Raw genomic sequence first — 26,950 nt, forward strand, 5'->3', positions numbered from 1 at the left:
TAACGTAATCTGAGTTGCAGTCAAAATTGAACACACTTAACGTTACACTTTTTTTACATAACGGAAGTTTAAATTTGGGCAGTTGTGACGCAGTGATTTTATAATCACATATTACTTCTTTATACAGCTTGGTGCCGGGTCTGATCAGTTCAGATCTGGACAATAACAAAATATACTCAGCACCTCTGGCATCCGAGCAGAGAAAAATAAAAACGAGAGTTAACGTTTCGGCTTTCATCAGCATGACGGCGTTTGTTAAATCAGGGCGAAATGTCTCCTTAAATATGTATGTTTGAAAGTGCAAAGAAAAAGCTGTTATACATGGAAAGGGTGTTCTTATTTTCCAGTAAATGTAACCTCAAAAACAGCATGGTGACGTCTGGTGTATCCAACGGCTGGAAGGATGGTCCCTTTCTTCCAATTGGTGCTGCTATTATTCATTTTTAAATGACAGGCTGCAAGAGGCCAATGAGTGAGATCTGGGGGAAGGGGGTTGGTGCTGCCTCTCAGTGTGGTCAGTGGAGTTAGCTGCATGTGAGTGAGGGAAGCTGTGTGCGGCTCTTAGCCTGCAGCATGGACACGGAATGCGGTTACTGCTGCGGGGCTGGAGCCAGTGGGCAATCCGGCCTGGACACCTGAACATGGACTAAAACCAACACGGGTCTGCAGGAGGGGAGGGCCAGGTGCAGCCAGCAGGCTGAGAGCGAGTCAGGGGGGGAGGAAGGAAAGCCAAAAGGTGGAAACGATGGTCAAGCTACCTGGAAGTCGAGCAGTGGCGCTGAGCGTGTTGTGCAGCAATGCTGGAAGAGCCACACTGTATCCAGTGCGATTGTATCTAGCGGGATTGTATCCAGCGCGGGCTTTCCCGCTGAACCCCGCGAGCGGCCGCTGCAGCCTGGCGAGATGCACGTCCACCTCCTCCTTATCCGGATACTCCGAACTGGCCAGGGAAAGATCGAAAACGGTCACCTCCTTCTACAACCAGTCTGCCATTGATGCAGCAGCTGAAAAGGTCAAAATCCTATTTCTTTTATTTGTGGTTTTTTCCCCCCTCTTTTTAGACCTTCCTCTGCCCACCCCACTTCATTAGTGAAGAATATATTGAGAATAATAATCCACATACAGACCAGAGCAAAACAATACAATTCCTAAAGCCTGCACTGATGTCAAATTTAAATTTGAACAGGGGGAGTAATTGTTTAGGTTGGTGTGAAGACCTGTATGTGTTGGGGGTGATCCACAAATAGTCATTTTTGTTCCAGAAACTGACTTCGAAGTTGCTGCTTGACCTTCTGATGAATACTGTTCTAACTGAAAGACTATCTCCCCTCCCCCACCCTGTTTACCACATTATGTCTTCATATATTCAGAATATTGTCCAAATGTAGTTGTCAAGAAGCCCGGAACCAATCTAATCCGTGTTTTCCTGCATGAAATTAACTAATCTCAGCCCTACGTTTAGAGACAAAAGGCTTTTTTTACTTTACATTTTAACTAATTGCTCGGAAGAGCTGGCGCCCCTCCTCCTGGAGGGTTTGCGAATGCTGTTTACTTCCAAGTCCACCAACAGGATTTGTATTTTAGAATCGCTTTGTTTGTAAAATCTGCCTGACGGGGGAAACCTTTTTAACCCCTAGATACCCCACCAGTACGTGGCCAAGAGTCTGTTTTTTTTTGAAAAACACATCTTGTTTTTCTGAAGTAATACAAGAACCAATCTTCGAAAGTGTGAACTGATATTCCGCAGCCAATAATGGTAGATATGGAACTGGTACACCGGTAATTTTCCCAATTATCCTTACCTGCTTTTTTCTTTTGTTGGTGTTTTTTTCTGCACCTTACATGTATACTGGTCAAAATCCTCAGGCAGTATCTCTGCATCTGGCCACTAGGAGTGGGGTTGGTGTGAGAACAACTAGAGAACTTCCAGGCTGTTTTCACCCCTCTTGTCTGAACATAAAGATTTTTGTTTAGAAGAACAGAAAAAGGCCCCATTAATTTTAAAAAAATATATATATAAAATAGCTGACTACTATGTTTTGAATCTTGGGCACAATGAAGAACTGGACACCATTTGAAAAAAAATTATTTGCTTGCGTATAAGCTTCACAAACAGGATTGTTACCTCCTGTTGCTTGTGCAATCTTAATTTCTCAGAATAGTTTTATTACCTTTTGATTTTGGCCAAGAGAAATCAACCTCCATTTCAGTCACTTTCAATTATTTTAGTGAAGAAAGCTTCAGTAAACTATCACAATACATATAGTCACATGAGTGTCTTAAGAAACATCTACCAGTGCTCAGCAACCAAAGAAGCAAAACATTCACACAGACTTCTCTTTTATCTTTTGATCTTACAAAGCAAAAACAAAAGAGTCTAGTCAGACAGACTGCAAACTCTGCATGTTGAATCACATACTGTATCCATTTCTGGTCACCCAGTGATAAGAAACATATTATCAAGCTGAAGAGGGTTTGGAAGAGATTTACCAGGATGTTGCCATGTATGGAAGGTTTGAGTGTATGAGGTTGAGAGGTGACCTGGTGGAAGTTCATAAAATAATGAGAGGTATAGGTAGAGTTGATTGTAGTTGTCTTTTCCCTAAGATGGGGAATTTTCTTTTTAGGGGGCACATTTTCAAGGTGGGAGGAGAGAGATGAGGCTAATTTTTTTACAGTGGTTCACGTGTGGAATTAATGTCCTGAGGAATTGGTGGATGCAGGTCCAATTACAATGTTTAAAAGACATTTGGATAGATACACGAATAGGAAAGATTTGGAGGGATATTGGCCAGGAGCATGCAGATGGGATTAATTTAGTTTGTGATTATGTTCAGCATAATCTGGTTGGACTGAAGGGTCTGATACTGTGCTGTATGACTCTATATGCCCAGCGATGGTATGTATACTTATTTATATGCTAATTAACCCTATCTAGATATTGACTACATGTAGCTAATGTATTGAACAGTGCTACTATAACACTTTTTAACCTTCATTGTCAAAGTCCAATATAATATAACACCAGATTGAATGCACTTTGTACTATTGGAGAAGCTGGAATTAGAGTTGAGAAGTTAATACTTGAAATAATCTTGCAGGACTAATATATTTTAGCAAGTGGTACCATCACTGATTTCTTGCCTCTAGTAGTGATGTCACATAAGCTAACAGGTCAGAATAGATGTGCCCTGCCCAATGTACTGACAAGCAGGCTTTTGACGTGAGATAGATTTTTATGTATTATGAAGACCACAGTTTTTAAACAAAGTACCTTAAAATCAGTATGGATGATCCATGTTGCAGTAATGCATCTCATTAAATCCAGAATTCACTTCCTGCACATTTAGGATGCTGAAGTGTCTCAATACTGTCTAGGGTGAGGTTGTCTCATTGCCAGTTCTCCACATGCAGTATGGTACAGGGCTGGGGTCATCAATAGAACTAATCTGACCTGGCTTCCATGTCAGCTGGCAACCAGGGTGTACTTCCACAAGGAAGTGCTTCCCAAACTGTTTTTCAATGTGACCCTTTTTATACCCTTTCACAAATCAATATGCCCCAGAGGCTAACAAAATCAAACCAGCAAGAAGCAGCACTGCAACATTCAAGTTGTGTATTTATTGAAGCTTGCATATTGTAGATCAACATAAAATAAAACATACGTATAAATGAGAATCCATTATGAAGCTTTAAAGTAGCTGTAAAAATGTTATTTCATGTACTTGTGTAAGTTCTAGCCAAGTTCTTCATAGCCCCAGTGAAGCCCATCTTGTCCTGCTTCCCTGTCCAGTATGGTTGTGCATGTCCCCTGCTACTCCTGTCTCCTGTAAAGATACAGACATTTATCCATGTTTCATATTGCTCTATTTTAAAGATGCTGTTGTCACCCCTGTCATAGATTAAAAAGCTATGTAGCTGCAGCCAGTTTGGTGAAAGAATTTGTGGCCCATGCCTGATGTTTATGAAGGCTCCAAATGCATCTGCTCTGTGTTCATTGTTCCCCCTCCACTCCACCTTCGAGAGAGACAAGCTGGGCAAAGTAGAAAAGGGCTGTCTGTTGACCAGTCCTTGGTGCCTTTACAGGACACAGTTGTGGAGATGGTGGAAGTTGCGATCCCATTGGCTGTTATGAATGTTAATTGCCATATGGAGGAGTCACTTTCTGTCACCAGTGACTGTCATGATCTTTTGAAATATCCACACTTGTCTTCACCCAGTGTTCACATGCTTGTACCTTTTTTTAAGAATTGTATAGATGTACAGTACGGAAACAGACTCTTCTACCTAACTCATCCATGCTGACCAGATATCCTAACCTAATCTAGTCCCAATTGCCAGCATTTGGCCCATATCCCTCTAAACCCTTCCTATTCATATTCATTGGGACTTAATGACTGGCAATCAAGGGTGAGAATTCTGGATATTAACTTCATCCCTTTTGGAGCCCAGGGAGACTAACATTTAAATCCCAATTGTGTTTCTGAAGCAGATAGTAAGTTCCCTCACCAAATGGGTCTTTAATTACTGAACACCTAGGTCTGATCCATAGTGCAGGTGGATGCAGCAAGCACAGGATTGGGTGATCATTGGCAGGCAGTAGGTCTTTCTCTTCACCTCTGAGATGCACTCAGTGTCAGCACTGATTGTGCTGGCAAGATCATGGTGGCTCATGATTTGTGACAGAGGAAGCACAAGTGGCCATCAGGATGACACATTCATGCAGAGTGCTACCCACTCTGGATTAATATTGTGTCCATGTAGCACTGAACTGGACCAAGTTACCAAACCGGTGGCTGCAGGAGATTGTGAGCACACTGTGTAATGATAGTGACTATGCATAGTGTGTAATCAATCTGAAATTTTATCTTTTAAAAATGCAAAAGAACTATGAATTCAGGAAATCAGAAACAAGAACAGGGACTGCTGAAAAAACTCAGCAGGTCTGGCAACAGATGTAGAGAGGAAGCAAAGTTGATATTTTGAGTCCAATGACCCGAACTCTTCTGAAGAAGGGTCAACGGATTGAAAACTCTGCTCTCTCTCCACTGATTGTTGCCAGAGCTGCTGAGTTTTTCCAGCAGTCTGTGTTTCAGATTTTTCATGCTTTTCTTCCTAAAAGATTTTGTTTTAAAATTACTGCTGATTTTTAATTTTAATGTGTTGTTTCCGGTTAGAATCATACCAGACTCAAAATGTTAACTCCTTTTCTCTGTCTGCAGTTGCTGCGAAACCTTGCTGAAATACTGCAGCATTCTGAGTTTGTTTCAGATTTCTGGAATCTGTAGTATTTTGCTTTTAATCAGTAGCAAGAACTGAAGGTTTAATTGTTGTGGGTGGTTGTTGACTGACTAGTTTGAACTAAGTAAGTTTTTAATGAACAAAAAACGTTTTGCTGTAGCAGATATTCTATGTGCAGAGTTGGGAGAGTCCAATCAACTGAATGACTTGGAATTCATTGGTTAGCACTGCTGCCTCACAGCACCAGGGTCTCAGATTCGATTCCAGCCTCTGGCGATAGTCTGTGTGGAGTTTGCACATTCTCCCCGTGTCTGTGTGGGTTTCCCCAGATGCTCTGGCTTCCTCCCACAATCCAAAGATGCGCAGGTCAGGTGAATTGGCCATGCTAAATTGTCCATGGTGTTAGGTGCATTAGTCAGAGGGAAATGGGTCTGGGTGGGTTACTCATCAGAGGATTGGTGTGGACTTGTTGGGCTGAAGGGCCTGTTTCCACACTGTAGGGAATCTAATCTAAACTCCCACTCTCGCCACGTTCCAGTTGACACAGAGGGGCAGTGCTAATTAATTATCACCAAGGGGCATGTGTATAACTATATGAATATTCATGAGATCTCCAGTGTGGTTTTTCAGCAAGATAATTGAACACCGAACACCCTTTGCCTGCAGTTCCTGCGCTTGTGTCTAGGATGTTTCTTGGATAACTGCAGGTAGAAAATGACTTCAGTTCTTTGAGTTTGAAGAGCAGCTGTGATGACTGTCAGGCCTACAGGAAACTAAGTGTCCCGAATCTCACATCAGGAAATGGCCACCCTGCAGCTATAGAAATTCAGGAGGATAGTAAGTGGGTGGTCATCGTGCAGATTGGGAAGGAACGTGCAGTGAAGGAATCCGCCCAGAGTGTGACCGCCTCTAATCTGTTCACGGGACTAATGTAGTGAGGGCATTTTGGGGCCTGCAGTCTAGAGCAGGGTTGTGATACTGTGGGGTTATTGTAGACAGGGGCACAAATGCATAGGAATGTAGTGGTCATAGGGTTTTAATCAAAGAATAGTTGCTTCTGCTACAACCTCGCCGGTGTCAGGATAGGGAGTGGAAATTTCAGAGGCATCGCCATTAACTTAGAATCATAAAATTCCCATGGTGTGGAAACAGGCCCTTTGGCCCAACAAGTCGACATTGATTCTTCGAAAAGTAACCCACCCAGACTCATTCCTCTACCCTATCACTCTACATTAACCCCTGACTAATGCATCCCACCTACACATCCCTGAACACTATGGACATTTAGGTTGGTCAGTTCACCTAGCCGGCACATCTTTGGATTATGGGAGGAAACCGGATCCCCAGAGGAAACCCACACAGACACAGGGAGAATGTTCAAACTCCACAGACAGTCGCCTTAGTCTGGAATTGAACCTGGCTCCCTGTGAGGCAGCAGTGTTAACCACTGAGCCACTGTGCCACCCTAATCCTCCTTGGCTATGAAAGTAGTATTAGGTGACTGAAGAAATTTATTACATATCTTTGACAAGAAAATGAGAAGAACAATGCTCACAGTTGAAGTACAGCCATCCAAACCTAGGTGCTGGGGAAACCTGTGAAGACATTGTAGATACTTCGATGCTTAACTGTCTTCCAGCTTTAACTCTGGCTGACCTGGGGTTTCCAGATCTCAGGAATACCTCACTTGTCCTCTTGCGCCCAGATTGACTCTCAGCCTACTTCTGGTCTGTAGTTTCACCTGGCATACTCCGTACCTGATGGAGCCAAGCTTGTGATTCAGCCTTCATTTCGGTGGAGGATCCTGCTGGGAGAAGAGTGAGCCCCATACTTAATGTTTGGGTTAGCTGGCCAGAATCCAACCCTTACCCACCCATGCATCCCATGCACAAACTCTTTCCAGTCTAATAACCTGGGATACAATTAGTAAGCATTCTAAAAAGTCACAGAATCCCTAAAGTCCAGAAAATAGGCTATTCCACCCATTGAGTCCGCATGGACTCTCCGAAGAGCATCCCACCCAGACCCCCTACTTACCATGACCAATCCACCTGATCTGCACATCTTTGGACTGTGGAAGGAAACCAGAGCATCTGAAGGAAACCCACGCAGACACAGGGAGAATGTGCAAACTCCACACAGACAGTCACCCGAGGTTAGAATCGAATCCAAGTCCCTGGTGCTGTGAGACAGCAGTGCTAACCACTGTGCCACTGGACTCTATAAATCAAGTATGCATCAATTTTTATAAAGCTAATTATGTGAGTTAGGTTTAAGCAACCATCTTTTACAGAGTCGGATGTTGAGTGCAATGCAGTTCAGTTGTGTATGTCGATCTTCGAAAAGTATTTGTCAAGGTATTGCGTAATGGACTTGTTGGTGAAAATTAATGCAGGAGATTAAAGGGGACAGAAGGTACAGCATTGAATTACGTAGATCACTGACCAAGGGAATATCTTGTCTTAGATTAGATTACTTACAGTGTGGAAACAGGCCCTTTGGCCCAACAAGTCCACACTGACCCACCGAAGCGCAACCCACCCAGATCCATTCCCTTACATTTACCCCTTCACCTAACACTATGGGTAATTTAGCATGGCCAATTCACCTAACCTACACGTTTTTGGATTATGGGAGGAAAGCGGAGCACCCGGAGGAAATCCACGCAGACACGGGGAGAATGTGCAAACTCCACGCAGACAGTCGCCTGAGGCGGGAATTGAACCTGGGTCTCTGGCGCTGTGAGGCAGCAGTGCTAACCACTGTGCCACCCACATTAGAACAGGAGAATTTTTCAAAAGCCAGGTGTACAAAATGTATTCTGGGAAATTGCAGGGAAAATATGTAAAACAAAAAAAGAAAGTGATCTTTAGAGCAAAGAAATCTGATTTGAATAGTTGGCCAGAGCAGTTTGGTGTATTTCTCGTTGTATGGGTGACTCCTGTCCTTTTAATTCAATAGATGTTGGTGGAAAGCCAACTAAGAGACTTTCTGAACTTAAGTCTGTATGGCACCCTCCATGATCTCTGCATAGCCAAAGGTGCCTCTTAATCTGTGAAGTGTTTATGAATTGCATACACTGCTACCACACAGGGAAATGAGCCAGGCACTTCTTCTTCTTATACAGGATGTGGATGTCTTTGCCCATTTCTAATTGCCCCAGAGAGCAGTAACGAGTCAACCACATTGTCATTCTAACTGGAACTCCATTGATTTGGACTCCATCTACCATCCTCTGAGAAAAAGAACCACAGATGATATCACCAACCTTAAGAAACCAAGCCACATAAATAGAAAGTGACACATAACACCAGTGCTTCACTGGAAGCTGACTGATGATGTTAGCTAGTATGGTGACAAAACGTCTGAAAACAAACCTTCCAGCTCAGCGAGCAAACTTACACCCTGACCCAGAGAAGGTCTTGAGTTAGCATCACATTTAAAAAACACAGCAGCACTCCCTCAGTACTGCACTGACACATTAACCTAGATTATGTGGTTGATCAGTAAAGTGAGACTTAAATTCATATGTCTAAACTAAGAGGGCTACTACTGAGTGACACCTGATGGCTGGGGAATTTAATCAGACTTGTGATCAAAAAGAATGGAAAATAAGATTATTATTTGCACGTTTGTTGGAACAGAAAGCAATAGCTACGTCTTCTATTACGTCTTCTATTATGTTTCAGGCATCCGTACGTCTGACACCAACCACCATGTTGTATTCAGGAAAAACCCCAGATGGAAGTCATAACCTGGTAAGTTGCTTTGACTTCCAAGTCTGATTAGGTAGGGACGACCCAGGGTAAAAGTGGGTGAAGTTGGTCCTAACAGCATCAGCCTACATTTCTTTAGCACCTTCCAAAAGCCAGAACTTCCAAAGCATATTCACAGATGTAATATCATAATTATGCATCAGCATAGAGGCACACAAAGTGGTCCTTGACCAACTCCAAAGCTGTATTTTCGTGCAAGTCTTTCAGAAGAGATATCCACTGTAACCTTCCTGGTGGAAAATTGCAAATGTATAATGAATAATTCATTCTAGAACATTGCTATACTGAGCTTCATGCTAGAAAATGCAGTTTACCTCACCATTGCAGTGACTCTATTCAGGTGAACTCAATGTGTGGATGTATATTTATTGATCATGAGTGACCTCACCTCCCCCTCCCACCTCCCCACCAAACTTTACTAACTGGACTGTATTCAGCCTGAAATGAGGCTGCAGTTATGTGGGCTTCTCAGAATATTCTTTTTATTGACTAAAATGTAGGAGCATCAGGAAAAGACCATTTGAACAACTGTTCAGTGCTAGTCATTGTCAACCTCCTCATTTGCATTCTCAATCCCTCTTTGGTTTCAATGCGGTCATCTTTGTGTACCTCCATGTATTTTTCTGTATTTCTGAATTCAAAATAATAACAATTCCAACACCAGCTCCCACATGCATCCCATCAGGTACCTTCTGCTATTCTAAAATTAATCTCCAATTGGCTCTCCACCTTTCAGGCAATTTCTTACCTAGTTCTAAAGTTCACCTTTCACCCTCCATGTTTTAAGCATAAATAAAACACTTTTTATATACTACTTTCCGAAGATATTCACATAGTCAGCATTTTCTCAACCCATGTGTGACTTCTCCAAAGAAATGGAAGTGGTTAGACAGGCTAATCCTTTCCTTTTCCGAGTCCCTGTTTTGGTGCTACATTGAGCATGCTGCTTTACACATTGAGCAGGAGCTGGGGAGTTTCTGGTGAAGTGAGCTTTACCACAAAGCAGCTGAATCTTCATGTGCATTTGATTTGGAGCTTTTTTATTTGTTTGTTTCCTTTTTACCAAGTTAAGCTCAAGGCTGCGTATCCAAAGACCGAAATAATGCATCATGAGGTCTTAACAGAGAAATTTTTGAGAAGATTTGGATACTTCCAGTGAACGTAGTTAAGAAAGGACTTGCAGTGAGCTGAGATTTGTTCAAGCGTGTCTTGGGAATCTTGGAACACAATTAAAGGCTTATCTTGTGCAGGCAACCCCCATATTGATATTTTTTCTGTGTGAGTGGTGTGCGTTTTGTGTAATCACATGTGGGACAAACTAGTGATGGTTTAAGGTAGTCATTTCTTTTTTTTTAACCAGCGGAGTGCCAAGTACCTCTACAATGAGCTACCTGTCCGCATCGCCCATCGGATTAAGGGATTTCGGAGCCTTCCCTTCATCATTGGCTGCAATCCCACAATCCTACAGGTGGTAAGTGCACCCAACTAACACATGAGTCTGCTTTATTCTTGCTGCTAAACTGAGAAGCCAATGTTTAAGTTACTGAAAAGAAATGGATCTGCACTGATTTTCTGGTCACTCGTGTGTTGCTACAGTTTTCAACATGATGAAAATATAGTGCTAACAATTTATGCAGCTAGTACTCTGAACTTTTACTTCAAGTTTATCTTAATTAGTTTGTGTTAATTCATGGGATGGTGATGTTGCTGGTCAGGCCAGCACTAATTGCCCAAAGGCATTTAAGATTCGAGCAGAATTTTGTGGCCTGGAGCCACATGTTGATCAGACCAGGTAAGCATGACAGATTTCCTTCCCTAAAGGTCGTTAGCAAATCAGATGTAGTTTTTACAACAATTGGCTGTGGTAACTTGGTACCTGTTTTAAGATGCAAAGACTATTTACTATTCAGAAGCATTGAAGAATTATGCAGTTACGCATAATTAAAATGAACTTTTCTATGGTCAGGTCAGCATGTGTTTCTAGCAAGTCTGTTATCTCCATGTTGTGGATGAAAATTGAACTGTACTGTGATCTTCAGTTAAACTCTGTAAAGGTTTGCCTCGAAGAAATCACAAAACTATGCAGGAGAGAGGAACAAAGTGCACAAATTCAAGAAAGAATCATTTGAGCTTGACAAACAATTAATCTTTTATATGATATTGTACTTTTGTGGTTACATTTAGTCCAACCAGTCCACAGCAGTATTGATGTTGAACAGGAACCTGAACCCATTACTACCATTGGGATCTTCATTTCCATTCTCCCTCATGGTTGTCAAGACTCCCTTAAATATGTCTGTGCTGTCCTTGTGGTAATGGTTCCACATTGCCACCATTCTCTGGATGAAGAAATTTTTTTCTAAGTTGCTGATGGAATTCCTAGGCGACAATTGTATATTGACAGCCTCTAGTTGGAACTAGAGGTGTCGAGAGATGTCTTCACAAGTAGAAACACTTGTTCTGCCTGTCAAAACCTTTCATAATTTTAAACCCCTCTGTTATGCCAACATTTCCTGATAGGTAAACTTTTGCTTTTGGCATTACAGTACTTCTTTTTGTTTGAATCCTTGCCAAATTCACTTCATGGCATTACTCAAAGGCAAGTCAGGTGATGAGCTGTTTTGAAACATTTGGAGCACTTTACACTCAGCACTACATCGTGTTAATGAAAGGAGAAGTTGAATTTTAACTGACATGTTCAGATTTCCTTCCCTAAAGGGAAGGCAGTGAACCAGTGAATTTGAGAGAACCTGATAGCTTTGTGTTCTTTTTTTACCAATGACCACTTTCAGTTTCTGCTCTTGTTTTAAACTGCATTCTAATTTTCAGGCAGCGCTTGGTGAGATTTTAACTTGCGTCCTCTGGATCATGTACAGCTTTTCATGTAGAACTGTAGCTAACCCTATTGTAAGAAACCATACAATTTTGTATTGAGTCTGTGATATGGTTAAGTTTCAAACTTTGTCCTTAATCATGTAGCTATGTGGAAAAAGTTGGCTGCAGCAGGTTGGAAGCCACAGTACAAAGATGGAATGGTAGGTCAGCAGTGACTAGCATTTAAAGAATATATAATGTGCAACAAATATACATTCCTTTAATGCGTAAAGTCCCCACAGGAAAGAAATTGTCTACCTGTGGCTAGCATGTGGAATTAAAGATCAAAGGAAGAGACTTAAAATGTTGCTTTAAAAAGTAAGTAGTAGAACAGAGGATTGGAAGAATTTTAGTTTTCAAGGAAGAAGAATAAAAGTGGGCAAGCTAGAGCCATGAAAGTAAATTGTAAACTTTCCTGTAGGGAGGTAAACGGAAATTACATGTGGGTCCATTAAAGCAGAGAGAAGTGAAATTATCTCTGGATAGAAGGAAATGGAAAAGGGATCAAACACATTTTTGTCTTTTGTGAAGACAGACGCAATCAAATTCTGAAAATGGCAGTTAAAGAATCCCTGTTCGGAAATTATATTAGAGATTTCAAAAGAGGAAAAATCCCCTGCAGCTGATGACCTGCATCTTTGCTGCTTACATCCATAATCATAAGCTGAGGCTGTTTCATTGTTCCATCTTGGATCGCCATCCCTGCCTGACTGTCCATTACAGCCTCCTACTAACGTTAAAGTTCGACTTAACCTGCAGTGGGATGGCAGCCTGTTGAACAAAACAATAGGTAATCTTCATCCTCTGTGATCCTTGGTGCTATCTACAGATTAAACACACTCTCTTAGCTGATCGTTCTCAAGCTGTAGACATTCTGTTGCAGTTATAGCATGTGGCCTTGCCAATCAAACCAAATTCGTTCATGTGGTAATTTATTTTAAAATCTTAAATTGTTTTAGTTTTGATTTTAATTCATTAGTTAAAGATAGTAGTTCAGAAAGGTAATAGCAAGTTACAGCTTCTTCGGTTAGAAAAAAGACACACTGGTTGATGATAACTGACCTCATTATTTCTTCCTCATCACTATTCAAAACTTCCTCTCCTGACACCCATCCTGCTTTGTCTCTCTCATTCAGCTACCAGGCCTTGTTTATTCCTGGGTTGCTCCTGTCAGTTGGTGTAAATGTGGTTAATAGGGAGCCTGGTGGACCCACACATGGGCAGAAGCCTCTGTGCAGTGTGTGCAAGTTGGGGTTGATTGCCCCCCCCCCCCCCCCCCCCCCCCCCCCCCCAATACATTTACATTAAGTGCTATTCCCCCACACTTTGGCTTCAGAGCCTGAGCAGAGCACGGTGACCCAGGGCTCATTGAGGTGGCAGGTAAAGAGGAAGCCTCAATAAAGAAGATACACATTTTTTTCACAACCCATTTGTTTGCTGGGGTCTTACTGACATGGTTATATCTCCTGGTGACTGAATAGCCATTTTTAACCAGCGCGAAAAAAAAGGTGACTTGATCCATTGTTTATTGCTACTTGCCTGTTTTGATTTGACAATGTTTTTAAAACAAAACCTTGATCAATCCGATGACTGTTCTGCTGCTGGCCTGTTCTTCAGCGGTGCTCAACACGAAATCAATGTGATTGGATCAAGCTTGGGTGATTGCTAGAAATAAAACTTCCTTGTCAGTCTCTATTTTCTTATGTCTCTGAGCTGCAACAGCAGGAATTGTGGCACTTTGAGGTGTGCCTTGCCGTAGTCACACAGTGATGCTTCTGAAAGGTGGATCATGATGTGGGGAGAGGGTGAGCTTCATGTTGACTCTGATTTTTGACTTGTGTTTATTCATTTGGTAATATGTTCCTTTTATTCCAGCATGAGCTGTACATCAGAGCCTTTCAGGTGTTGTCTGATTTCCCACCAGTGAGTATATTTTTAGCTATTTACCCAACCTTCCCTTTCCTTCTTTCCAACTCCCTTTTTGTTTTTTTTGTGGAAAGTAAGATTTTGCAGGGATTGTGCAAATCCAGCAATTCCCTCCTTTTATTACTCCCTTAGATCACAGACAGCAAGACAGAGTCTCAGTACTGCAAGATGATTCGTCAGCTCTTAGATGACCATAAAGATGTTGTGACGATGCTGGCTGAAGGTTTCAGAGAATGCCGCAAATACGTGCAGGTAGATGAACATCATTGTTTTGAGTCTGTAATATGTAGACATTTTAATGAAGTTTAATTAACCACTGTCTTGTCTCTTTCTTCGCTAGACTGACCCTTGTTACACTTTCCTGCCAAAATGAGTACTTTCTTTGAGAAGCGTTCGAATTCCATAAAGCAGTCGTGCTGAGTGAAATAATGTTCATTATTGTCAGCTCATTTGATGATACTTGACATGGGGCTTGGTTCTCATTCCACTTACATGAAAATCTGAGTTTTGGTTGAATGTCATTTTTGGCAGAGTTACTTGTTTAGTGATGGCAGTGTCTGTCAGGTGGGCTGTTCATATGGCACTACTGCAGTAAGGCAGACTAGAAAGTGGTTATGTTTGTGCCCTGTCCTGGGATAACTCGGTTTAGCCTCTCCGAATGTGACCCATTCCAATCACTTTCCTCTTAGGCAGCTCTGAGGCATCCCTTCCAACTCTGGAAATGTGAACCTTACTCTCACCAATATTTTGTTTCACTGTGTCCTTTCTGTTTGCTGCGCCTGTAATCCTGTCATATAATGACTGACCAGTGTACCTTGTAAAACATCTGCGTTCTAAATCCTGATGTGTTTTCAATGGATTTGGGGCAGCCTGCTCTGCTCTGACACTCTGTCCTGTACAAATGCTGTGATCCTTCCTAAACCTCTATAATGACTTCACTCCCTTTTGTAGACTTGTAATCACATTGCATCTTTCAGAACATCAGGACCTCCTGACATGCTTTATAGTCAACACAGCAATTTTTAAATGTTGTCACTGACTGTAAAAGTCCAACTTTTTGACCAAAGTGTTTGGTCGCTCTGCCCAGAACCATTTTGACTTAGTTTGGCATCACCTTTTTGCCTGACTAACGAAATGTGAATTTTTTCGGGGAGCATCTTCCTTGCATTCATGGTGCTAGGCAAATGCAAGTTGCTTTTCTGGAAGGTGAAAAGGCAACTGTTGTGATGGAAGGATTTGTCTTTTGAAACTGTTATGGATGTGCATGCTCAAATGGTAAGAAGTAATGAGCCTTGTAGCTATGCTGCCCACCCCATGGGAAATTCTGAAAGATGGGAGTCCTGTGGAGCTTTGTTTTGATGAATAGAACAGCACTGACGTCACAAGCCCCTGGCTGCTTCATTTCACTTTGGTGTCGTGAAGTACTTTTCGGAAGGTGCCAGAAATACAGCTGAGCTTGTATCTGAGAGCACGGCTGAATAATGATTTCCACAATGCTGCATTGTAGCCCAACAAAAGCTCATTACAGGGTCTTAAACTTTAATTTTAGATTCTGATTGGCCTACTTTACCTCCTGCATTGGAATCCAGTGGTTCCAGTGGGGGAGTTGTCTCCTTGTCATTACTCCCCAGCCCAAAACACAAAAGATTTGCTGAATTTGTTTTTCGACATAAAATTTCCAGCTGAATCTGATACATGTTCTCCATATGTCGGTCCTTTAATTTGTGTTAGCAGTCTTGTTAGATGTAAGAGAACACAAGGTCTTTCTGGTTCACAATTGATGGCCCTGGTTGTCACCCGATTTATAAATGTTGGGTTGTTGACTCATTCTGTGGCATTAATAAGTGTAGAACAGAAGCAGACAGGGCATGAGCAACTTCCCAGGGGTGAGAGATTTAGGAAGTGGGTTTCAAATCACCTCTTTATTTATTCTCAGAGGGTTATGTATAGCACATGCAAATTCATCAAACAACCTAGGTTCAAGTTCCACTTAGGTGTATAATAGCATTTTAGAACAGGTTGATTAGAACATATAAATCTCCGCAGGAAATCTATTTAATTTGCAACACATCTATTTGGATCTTACACCTTTTTCCCAGCTGAAAACCAGGGTAAAATCCATGCTGGCTTGCTGAGCCAAAGGGCCTGTTCCTGTGCTGTCTTGTTCCTTGTTCTTCTTTGGTCTAGGGGTATAATTCCAAAGCTCTGGCAATGCTGCTGTCAAGCTGGCTCTGCAGGAGATGTTTGTAGTGACCCAGAGGAGACCTTGTGCAGTTTTCCTTCCACAGGCCCCTCTGTTACCTCTGCACTGCCACAAATGCAGCACCTTGAAAAATGTCTGCCTGTGTTGCGATCTTCCAAGCCTGATGTGTTGTCACATGTGGCTGTTTTTCGCTCTGTAGTCACACAAAGGTGAAACTTGTATTTATACGACACCTTTTTAACATCATGGACACTGCATGGGAACTTTATCAAACTAAATTTGATTATCTTTTCCGAATTGATGTTTTTAGGCAGAAGGTGAAAACTGAATCAAAGAGGCAGATTTATAAGAAACGTCTTTTAAGGAGAGAAAGTTTGGATAGCTGGACAGTTTTGGGTGAAAATTAAGAGTTAATGCCCTTGAGGCCACCAGTGATGCGGTGGTTAAAATCAGGGGTGTGCAAGAGTCCAGATGGGAAGATCAGAATTATCTCAGAGGATTGTGCTTGTAAAAATGAGGATTAAAAAAAATTGGTGTTGGTTCTCAGTGTCAGCTAATGTACAGAGGAACCTTGATTATCTGGCATTTGATTATCCGAATTTCAGATCATCCGGACAAGATTTCAAGGTCCTGATGCTTGGCTGAACTGTGTTACCTGGCATTTGATTATCCGAACAAAATACTCCCTGCCTGTGATGCTCGGATAACCGAGGTTCCTCTGTAGATCAGGCGATGGGAGAATTGATACATGTGAAAATGCAGACAGCAGTGGTTTGTATGAATTGAAGTTTAATGGAGGGTATAAGATGTGAAGCTGGTGAAGGGGCATTTTGGAACAGTTGAATCTGAAGGTAACAAAGGCTGTGGCGATAGTGCAGGAGCAAGGAGTTGGCTAACCGAGCATTTTCCGTTGCATTTCATTGTACAATGGTGCCTCAATTTTTCAGGATGAATCATTGATCCGTTCTTTCCTGGACGACACTCTGACGTCCCGACTGGGAATCCGTATGCTGGCAACACATCACCTGACTCTGTATGAGAATAATGTAAGTGTTCAATAGGATGAGGGAGATGTTAGATGGGCCTTTGTAAGTCCCACTGTTTTCTTGGGTTTAGTTCAATTCAAATTCTGGGTGTCTAGTTTATACCAACTCATCCGGCCTTGCAGGTTGTTTGCGTCAGCTTTTTGAGGGAGCGCAGTTAAAATGTCAAGTGCTGATTTATGAGTAACCATTTGCAGAAGCAAACAAGATAAGCAGCAACCTCTCTCAAAAGAGAACTTGCACTGCTCCTTGAAAATGGACTGCCTTTGGAACCAGAGAATGTGCAGAAACCAGGGGAGAAAATTGTTTTAAAGGGAAACCTGCAGGGCAGTGAAACCCTGCATGGAGTGAAACCTGTTTGCTGCTAGGAGTGAAGTAAACAGTGTGCTGTCCTTCCACATGAGTCCAGGTGGATAAAGTGCTGGTAATGTTAATGATTAAATTATTGCCTACAGCAAACACATTGCTGTCACAAAGACTGAGAGTACCCAGAAGTTACTGAGTGATTGCTGGGAAAGGGTTGCCCATGAAAACAGAGTTTAGACCCAGTAAGAGTTGCTATTCTAGATTGTATATTGACACAGAAATTGCAAAATTCCTCTCCAGCAAATAATGGACGATGATTTTTTTTGTGTATTGTAGTTCTCTGCTGATGTTGTTATGCTATCACATAAAGGAGGCAGCAGAGCACCCAAGGGTGGCTTGGTCCAGGGTGTTTTTCTTGGTTGAGATCAAGAGGCTACACTCTCTCCAACAAACTGTTCAATGCAGGTTGTTGATGTTGAGAATCTCAGGCATGTTTGACATTTTTGATCTGAGTCTTCCTGTGGGAACATGTTGCTGACATTTCCAAGGAGTAACACTTATGACGGTGGTTAGCACTGCTGCCTCCCAGCACCAGGGATCCGCGTTCGAGTCTAGCCTCAGCGGCTGTCTGTGTGGAGTTTGCACGTTCTCCCAGTGTTTGTGTGGTATTTCACCAGGTGCTTCAATTTCTTCCCACAGTCCCAAGATGTGCAGGTTAGGTGGATTGGCCATGGGGAAATGTGGGGTTACAGGGATGGAGTGGGTCTTGGTCACAGCTTTTCAGAGGTTTGATGGGCTGAATGGCCTCTTTCCACACTGTGGAGATTCTATGATTTGAACAAATTGGAAGCTGATGCCATAATAGAAATGTCAGAAAGATTTGCATTTATACAATGCCTTTCACTCTGTCAACATCCCTGAGTGGTCTACAGCCATACTTGAAGTGGTATGTGTTAGACTCAGAAGGTCACAACCAACTAACCTGTTTTGGTGATGTTAGTTGATGGGTAAATGTAGCCCATGAAACGAGGGAGAATTCTTATGCTCTTCTCCCAAACTTGCCATTGCATTTTTTCCATCCACCTGAGACAGCAGATAGTGCCTTGTTTAATTGGACCTTGCATTGAAAGGGACTACCTCCAATAGTGTAGCTCCCTGTACTGCACTGAAGTATCAGCCTAGGCTCTCCTGCTTAAATCTCCAGTGTGGGGCTTGAACCTGTAACCTTCTGATCCAGAAGCAAGCGTGCCAAGTCTGACACTGTTTATTGATGCCTTATCCCTTCCATGTTAATGCATGCCTTTAGTTAATTATTCTGCTTTGACACTGTATGATATAGACATGTCTGTGACTAACTACAATGGAGTAAAACTTAACTATGAGAAGGAAAGATGGTCTCACTAGGTTAGGGCAGCTTGGAACTTCTTAATTAATCTGTCTCCTCTTCTTTCCCATCAAGCCTTCTGAACCATGACCGTCCAAATCACATGGTAATACCATTGGTCCATAACATGATCTATTTCTGTGGACATGTATGTTGACATGGTGAGGTGTAGTTACGATGGGAAGAAACTTGTGTGGCATAAACACCAATGTAGACCAGCCAGGCCGAACTGCCTCTTTATTTGCAATGTTATCTTATTCCTGAAATAGTAGAGGTGTGCAAGGTAATGGGAGGCATGGATAGAGTTGATAGCCAGAGACCTTTCCCCAGATTGACTGCCATGAGATGTCATTGTTTTAAGGTGTTAGGAGGAAGGTGTAAAGGAGATGTCAGAGGTAGGTTCTTTATGCTGAGAGTTGTGAGCACATGGAATATGTTGCCAGTGGTAATGGTGAAAGCAGAGTCATTAGGGACATTTAAGCGATTGCTGGTCATGCATGTGGACAAAAGCGAATTGAGGGAAGTGTAGGTTAGGCTATTTTATTTTAGATTAGTATTAATCTTCAGCACAACATCGTGGGCCCAAGGGCCTGTACTGTGCTGTACTTTTCTATGTTCTGTAGTTAAGTCTGTCTGTTTTTCTGTGTTCTTTTCGCAGCCTGACTTTGTGGGAATTATCTGTACACGGCTGTCTCCAAAGAAGATCATTGAGAAGTGGGTAGATTTTGCTCGGTGAGTCCTGCCCTGTGTGAGATTAGTCATTGAATTTGGAAAGAGTAGAGAACATGCTGTGACGCCAAAAGATGACACATTTGCTTGAAACATTTGGCACATGCTCTCCACAGAGGATGCCAAAGCCACTGAGGTTTTCCAGTACTTCGTTTTTCTTATTTCAGATCTGTGATATTTAGCTTTATTTAGACTGAGTTTATTTTTAAAACCTTTTTTCCCCCTGGCAACTACGTGACTCTTATCCAGGAAGCCCTGGCCTTTGTGATTTTTTTTAGTAATTGAATCATCAGTATTATCTGGAAGGGGGTGGGTCATGCTAATCGGCTGAAGAAGGAAAGGTATGCAGTCTGTTTGACAGTGAGCTGGTTGTTTCTATTATGTCAAGGGCAGGGGAAAGGCTGACATTCCTGTCATTGCTGTCTGTGTGATGTGGTGCTTGTTTAAAATTAAACATACAGCAGGGTCCTTGACTTGGCAAGAACCACATAATCACAGCTGAAACTAATTTTTTTGTTTTTCATTATGTTTCTTGTTACACTTCCAAAGCCTCCATCTCTTAGCTTAGTGAATAATAAAAGTTAGAACCTTGCAGTTTTCAGTGTAGTTCCCTGCTAAGAACAAGGGCCGGGGAAGGGCTTGTATTGCACATCAGTCTGGTCCATCAGAGAGGCCTGAGAGTAGGCTTGTGTACGGAGTCTAATTCTGGTGAATAACAGACTGTATATGGGTTGGCAGAGAGGAGAGAGAAAAACACACTGGCTCTTTAGCTCCAGTTTTTTTCCATTACTGAACCATGAACCAATGATATTTCTATTTTGGAAAGAAAAATTGAATATTGATGACTTTATTCTTTTTTTTAAAACAAGTTGATTTAATTTAAAATCATCTAGAAACTTTATAGGTAAAGGATGTCGGGTCTTTCAGCAGTGACCATACCTTAGCTTTGCTCAACTTGTAGAGGAGGCCAGTTAGTGAGTTATTGCAGACTTGTTCATGTAATAATGTTACTATATCAGATCCCATTCTCCCCTTCATCTACACCTTCTAAACCATCTAAACAAAAACTAGATAGTGACTTTTTAACATTATCTTCATAAGCACTTTTTTTTCCCTTTTCACCTTTGGGAATTTGAGCAGAGATGCTGGAAAGATTCCGGGGCTGATTGTCATGAATCTTGTTTCCACGTTGCCAACAAGTCCTGATGTGGCGCTTGAAGCTGGACCTTCTGACTCCAGAGCTAAGTGCTACCACTGCACCACAAGATCTCTCACTGGGGAGTGTTAAGTGGCTATCCATGCTGATTACTTTCCCTGCAATTGTTGCAGGAATGCTGAAGACAGTGCTGAGATTCAGTTGCTTAGCATGGTGTTTGACTCCAGCTGTGCCTTCCTGGCCTTTGAACAACACCCCTTTTCACACCTTAATGACATCCAGAATCACTTCACGTCAAATGAACTCCTTCAAGTGAGCTCTTGTTCTGTGGGTAGACTGCGCAGCCAGTTCAAATACAGTGAGATTTTCCAAGAAGTATCGAAGTGACTGACCAGTTAGTGCTGTTTGTATGGAGTAAAAAGTGAGGTCTGCAGATGCTGGAGATCAGAGCTGAAAATGTGTTGCTGGTTAAAGCGCAGCAGGTCAGGCAGCATCCAAGGAACAGGAAATTCGACGTTTCGGGCACAAGCCCTTCATCAGGAATCCTGATGAAGGGCTTGTGCCCGAAACGTCGAATTTCCTGTTCCTTGGATGCTGCCTGACCTGCTGCGCTTTAATCAGCAACACATTTTCAGCTGTTTGTACGGATCCCTTTTCAAAGAGCAGAAGTTCTGTGAAACATTTATTGTGCGTTTAAGCTTTCCATGAGCTCCCTGCAGAGCTGTCAGGACACTACATTAAGGGCGGCTCACACTGTGGAACACTAAGTAAAGCTAAGTCGTGTCAAATCACATGATAGCCTGTCATGGTCCAGAACATCAGGATATCTAATTTACACACTTGAGAGGTCTTCTCATTGCATTGTATAGTATGCCATAGCATCAAAAATAGTCCAGTACACAAGGAGGCCTTTCTGCCCATTCTAACTGGTGTATTTTACTCTCTGCTCGTTCTCCATATCTCTGCAATTTCTTGAACTTTTGTGGAATTTCAGTGTTTCTGGCAAGAGCAGCATTTGTTGTCCATCCCTAATTGCTCTGGAATGAAAGTGGTTTTCCAAGCCATTTCGTATTCAGTTAAGGGTCAACCACATTGCTGAGCAGAGGCTAACACGTCACAGGCCTTCCCCAAAGGGCTGTAGTGAACTTGAGCATGATTCATAGTTTCATGGTTTTCCATTATCAAGACTAGCTTTCAATTCCCAATGTTAATTGAATTAAAATTCCACCACTACCCAGAGCATTAGTTTGGACATTGGATTACTAGTTCAGTGGCATTAACGCTTCACACTATCATCCCCAAGCGAATTTATTTTCCCCTTCAAAAATTGATTGCATTCCCTTTTGTAGGTTAACTATTAATTCTGTATCTGTCATCTTATCCAAATCCTAAGATCTTATTTTAGGAATAGTTCTTTAGATGTTGCTTCCAGTTCTTTTGCTCATTATCTTCATTCTCTCCCACTCTATTTACTAATCCCTGAACCACAACGTACTCCATCTAAACTCTTTTAATCCAAAACCCCTTTATCAAATCTCCTCTAAGCACCTCTTCTATGAGGAGAACAAACCCTGCTTCTTCATTGTATCTATGGGACCTCATCCCTGGAAGTTTTCAAGTAAATCTCTTGTTGAAATTCTTTGCAAAACATGGAGCCACACATCCTAAAGGAGCACAGGCAGCTCTCTGCATTACAGCATGGGAGGGATGGTTATGTACAACTTGAGCATTAACCACAAGCATGTGCTGAGGCAGACTTGCCATGAACTGCACAGCCAGTACAGGATTTAACCTGCACTGTTGGCTTTATTCTTCTTTCCGTAACATTTGGTGTTCAGAATTGGGACAATACTCCCCCACATGCTGAACGAATATTGTATGTAACTAACTTCCTCGATACTTTATTATTACGACCCTATTAATGAAGCCCAGGATCCCTGTATCCGTTATTCTCCTGTCCTGCTAACTTCAAAGGCTTGTATGTAAATACCCGCAAAGTTTTTCATTCAGTATTTAATGCTGTTTCATGACTCCCCACGTTCTCCCTTCTATCACTTCACACTTTCCAGTGGTGAGTTTTACTACCATATGTTTGACTGTTCCCCAGCCACTGTATTTTGTTGCTATTTTCCTCAGTATGTACTATGACGATCATGTTGTCTAAAAATGCTTAAATTGTGGCCTATTGACATTGGATGTACTGTATATTGGCACCAGCAGAGATCTCAGCTCTGAACCTTGGGGAACACACTATCCCTCCTTCTAGGTAAAACAACAATTTACCTCCCTCAAATCTGGTAAAACAGCCACCCACTAATGCTGTTTTCTAAGCTTGAGCCAGATTTGTTCCTATATTACTACTACACCTTTTGCCCCTTGGGCTTGAGTTTTGCTGACAAGTCTATTCTGTGTTAACCTGTCTGGTTGCTGAGCAGAGGCTGGTTGGTTGGAATGGAAGTTGATTACGTATATGCTTGAGTAATAGTTGATTACGTGTAAAAGTCTACACCTTATTTTTGGCCAAAAATCTGGAATTTTCCTACATCTCGTGTAAAATTTGACCCTAGTTGTTCTTGTTAACTCACCTGCATCTCCTCATGGGAGACAATAGAATTGCGCTGGTGGGTCAGCATGCTTCTGGCTATTAGTCATAACATCATACAGCACAGAAACAGACCATTCAGACCGACCAGTCCACGCTGAACATAATCCAAAACTAAACTAGTCCCACCTGCCTGCTGCTGGCCCATATCCCTCCAAACCTTTTCCTAGTCACGTAGTTACCTAAAAATCTTTTAAATGTTGTAATTGTCCCCACGTTCTCCATTTTCTTAAAGTGTTTTCCATTCGCAAACCACAGTGTGTGTTTTTTTAAAAAAGTTCTCTCACCTTTTAGATATGCCTCTTTAGTCTTGAAATCCCCCATCTTGGGGAAAAGACAATTACCATTAACTCCTACCTATATTCCTTATTATTTTATAAACTTCTTTAAAGTCGCCTCTCCAGTGAAAAAGTTCCAGCCTTTATAACTCAAACCTTTCGTACCCGGCAACATCTGGTAAATTTCTTCTGAGCCCCCTCGAGCTTAATAATCTCTTTCCTATAACCGGAGACCTGAAGTAATCCAACTCCATCAATCTATCCTCCTCTCTGTCTCTCTGTCTCTGTCGCATACTCAGCCTTCCTATAATGTGATACCTATTTTGGTGTGCAATACTCCAATTCAGGTCTAACAAGTGCCTGATAGACCATCAGCATTACCTCCTATCTCTGGGCTAATTCTTCCAGTACAGTACTGAGGAAGTGTTCCATTGTTGATGGTGCTGCCTTTTGGAAGAGAACTTAGAGACCCCGTCTCTCTCCTCCCAGTGAGTGTGAAAGATCCCCTGCTATTTTTCCGAAGTAGCACTGAGGAATTCTCCCTATTGTCCTCAAAGACTCTTAGGTTCTTCCTGTGCTTTTCAATTCTATTTGGTCCATTATCGCTTTGTAGACTCTTATTAAGTAAACTGTTGCAAAGAAATTAGTCCCATTCCCCTGCTTTACCCCTCCATAGTCGTGACATTTTTTTCCTTTGAAAAGTTGTATTAAATTCACTGAACTGAATCTGTTTCCATAGCCCTTTTAGGCAGGATTCTAATAATTAATTTCCTCAGCATCACTTGGTTCTTCTGCTGATGACCTTCAATTTAGTGACCTGGTTTTTCACTCTTGAGCCATTGGAAACAGTTTCACCCTTTCTATTCTAAATCAGATGTGTTCGCAAACCCGGCAAATATTTAACCCTCAACCAATGGCACCAAAGTACATTATTCAGTCGTTACCCACTCCTTATTATAGAAGATTCCTGTCTTCAAATTCTTCGCCATGTTTCCTGTATTACTACAATAGCTGCCTTTTTTAAAAAGACTGTGAAATACTTTTGAAGCTTCAGAGGTTGCATACACAATCGCAAGGCTTCGTATGCTTCGAAAGGGAGATTAGAGTGCAGTGCTGAATTTCACCGGAGAACAGACAATCAATCCTGCTAACATAAACCAATCGCTTTGCAGTCAGTTGCACCGTTAACCAGGTTCTTGCTTCAGTTTTCAAACTCTTCGTTAAACTCTGCATTTTTGTTTAACTTCTTGGTGATGTACACATCACTGGTAAAACCAATATTTATTTCCCATTCCTCACTGCCCTCCAGAAGGAGGTGGTGAGTTGGGATTTTGAACAACCACAGTCCATGTAGCATTGAAACGCGAAAAAGTGGATAAATCCCCAGGACCTGACCAGGTGTACCCTAGAACTCTGTGGGAAGCAAGGGAAGGGATTGCTAGGCCTGTTAGTGAAATATTTGGATCATTGATAGTCACAGGTGAGGTGCCCAAGGACTGGAGGTTGGCTAGGGCGGTGCCACTGTTTAAGAAGTGTGGTAAGGACAAGCCAGGGAACTATAGACCAGTGACCCTGATGTCAGTAGTGGGCAAGTTGTTCGAGGGAATCCTGAGGGACAGGATTTATATGTATTTGAAAAGGCAAGGACTGATTAGGGGTAGTCAACATGGCTCTGTGCGTGGGAAATCATATCTTTTGAATTTGATAGAATTTTTTGAAGAAGTAATAAAGAGGATAGATGAGGGCAGAGTGGTGGACATGATGTATATGGATTTCAGTAAGGCATTCGACAAGGTTCTCCATGGTAGACTGGCTCATAAGGTTATATCACATGAAATACAGGGAGAACTAGCCGTTTGGATACAGAAATGGCTCAAAGGTAGAAAACAGGGTGGGGTTGGAGGGATGCTTTTCAGACTTGGAGGCCTGTGACTAGTGGAGTGCCACGAGGATTGGTGCTTTTGTCGTTTATATAAATGATTTGGATGTGAATGTAGGAGGCATAGTAAGTTTGCAGATGACACCAAACTTAGAGGTGTGGTAGACAATGAAGAAGGTTACCTCTGAGTACAATGGGATCTTGATCAGATGGGCCAATGGGCTGAGAAGTGGCAGGTGGAGCTTTAGTGAGGTGCTGCATTTTGGAAAGGCAAATCAGGGCAGGACTTCATATACTTTTATACACTGGTAAGGTCCTGGGAAGTATTGCTGAACAAAGACCTTGGAATACAGGTTCATAGCTCCTTGAAAGGGGAGTCACAGGTAGATAGGATAGTGAAGAAGGCATTTGGTTTGCTTTCCTTTTATTGGTCAGAGTATTGAGTACAGGGGTTGGGAGGTCATGTTGTGTACAGGACATTGGTTAGGCCACTGTTGGAATATTGTGTGCAATTCTGGTCTCCCTCCTATCGGAAAGATGTTGTGAAACTTGAAAGGGTTCAGAAAAGATTTACAAGGATGTTGCCAGGGTTGGAGGGTTTGAGCTATAGGGAGAGGCTGAATAGGCTGGGGCTGTTTTCCTTGGAGCGTCGGAGGCTGAGGGGTGACCTTATAGAGGTTTATAAAATCGAAATGGACAGGAGATGAGTTGTTCACCAGTATTCCTCGCCTCTGATCAGCTCTGTTAGCCACTATATTTATATGGCAATTCCAGTTCAGTTTCTGGTCAATGGTAACCCCCAGAATGTGGTTAGTGGTGGAACACTACTTTAACAATGAGGACTGCAGCTGGAAGTGTTGTTTGTCCCTTGCTGCTTGAAATTCAAATTCCTTGAGGTGGAAAGGAGTAATGTAGAAGAAATAGAATTGTGCAAAAGGATATTTGAATGTGGATTACTTTACTGCAAGTGCAGAAGTTTATTTCCAGTTTATTTCATGGGGCGGAAAAAAGCTTGTATTTATTTAGTGTGTTATTACGTGTCTCAAACGTTGACAAATGTTTTCACGTGCCAAGACAGTTCATTGAACTGTTCTTAAATAGCAAACACAGCAGTGACCTAGTCACCGCTCCATTTGTGTGGTTTCAGCAGAATTCCCTGCTTGTCTCTGAATAAGGCCATTGGACCCTTCAAACACCTCAACCTAATGAGGATTGTTGTTAATTGAAGAAGAACCAGATAAATAATTTAAAGTAAAAAAAATGTTGAGTGTGAGATTGAGAGAAGTTAGAAATGGGATTGGAGCAGATAATATTGTGCAGTCAGTGGACCAGCTATGTTTCTCCTCTGCTGATGTTAAAGGTTGACAAGCGTTACAGATTGCATTCCAGAACATTAAATAGAGAATTCTCAAAAACTCCTTTGATTAGAAAGTGATGATCAAGCTGATCAAGTGATATTAATTCTGTGTAATGAATTTTATGCGACTAAGTTAGCCATGGGTTCAGCGGTGGGAAACTGTCTGCTACTGTCATGCTTTATTTTCTCACTTCTG

The 26,950-nt window shown here is 42.0% G+C and overlaps 1 protein-coding gene across 1 annotated transcript in view; it reads left to right on the forward strand.

Moving 5' to 3' along the window:
- Positions 1–499: 499 nt before the first annotated feature.
- The window catches only part of bckdk (branched chain ketoacid dehydrogenase kinase), a 57,406-nt gene continuing 30,955 nt past the window's right edge, over positions 500–26,950 (forward strand). Inside the window, exons 1-7 of the mRNA XM_060848137.1 lie at positions 500–1,012; positions 8,931–8,999; positions 10,378–10,488; positions 13,767–13,814; positions 13,950–14,069; positions 16,968–17,066; positions 19,412–19,485. Coding sequence (XP_060704120.1) covers positions 746–1,012; positions 8,931–8,999; positions 10,378–10,488; positions 13,767–13,814; positions 13,950–14,069; positions 16,968–17,066; positions 19,412–19,485 — 788 coding nt within the window. The 5' untranslated portion in view covers positions 500–745. The remainder of the gene's footprint in view (positions 1,013–8,930; positions 9,000–10,377; positions 10,489–13,766; positions 13,815–13,949; positions 14,070–16,967; positions 17,067–19,411; positions 19,486–26,950) is intronic.

This window comes from Hemiscyllium ocellatum, chromosome 31 (assembly GCF_020745735.1).
Source record: "Hemiscyllium ocellatum isolate sHemOce1 chromosome 31, sHemOce1.pat.X.cur, whole genome shotgun sequence".
NCBI classification, from domain to species: Eukaryota; Metazoa; Chordata; class Chondrichthyes; order Orectolobiformes; family Hemiscylliidae; genus Hemiscyllium; species Hemiscyllium ocellatum.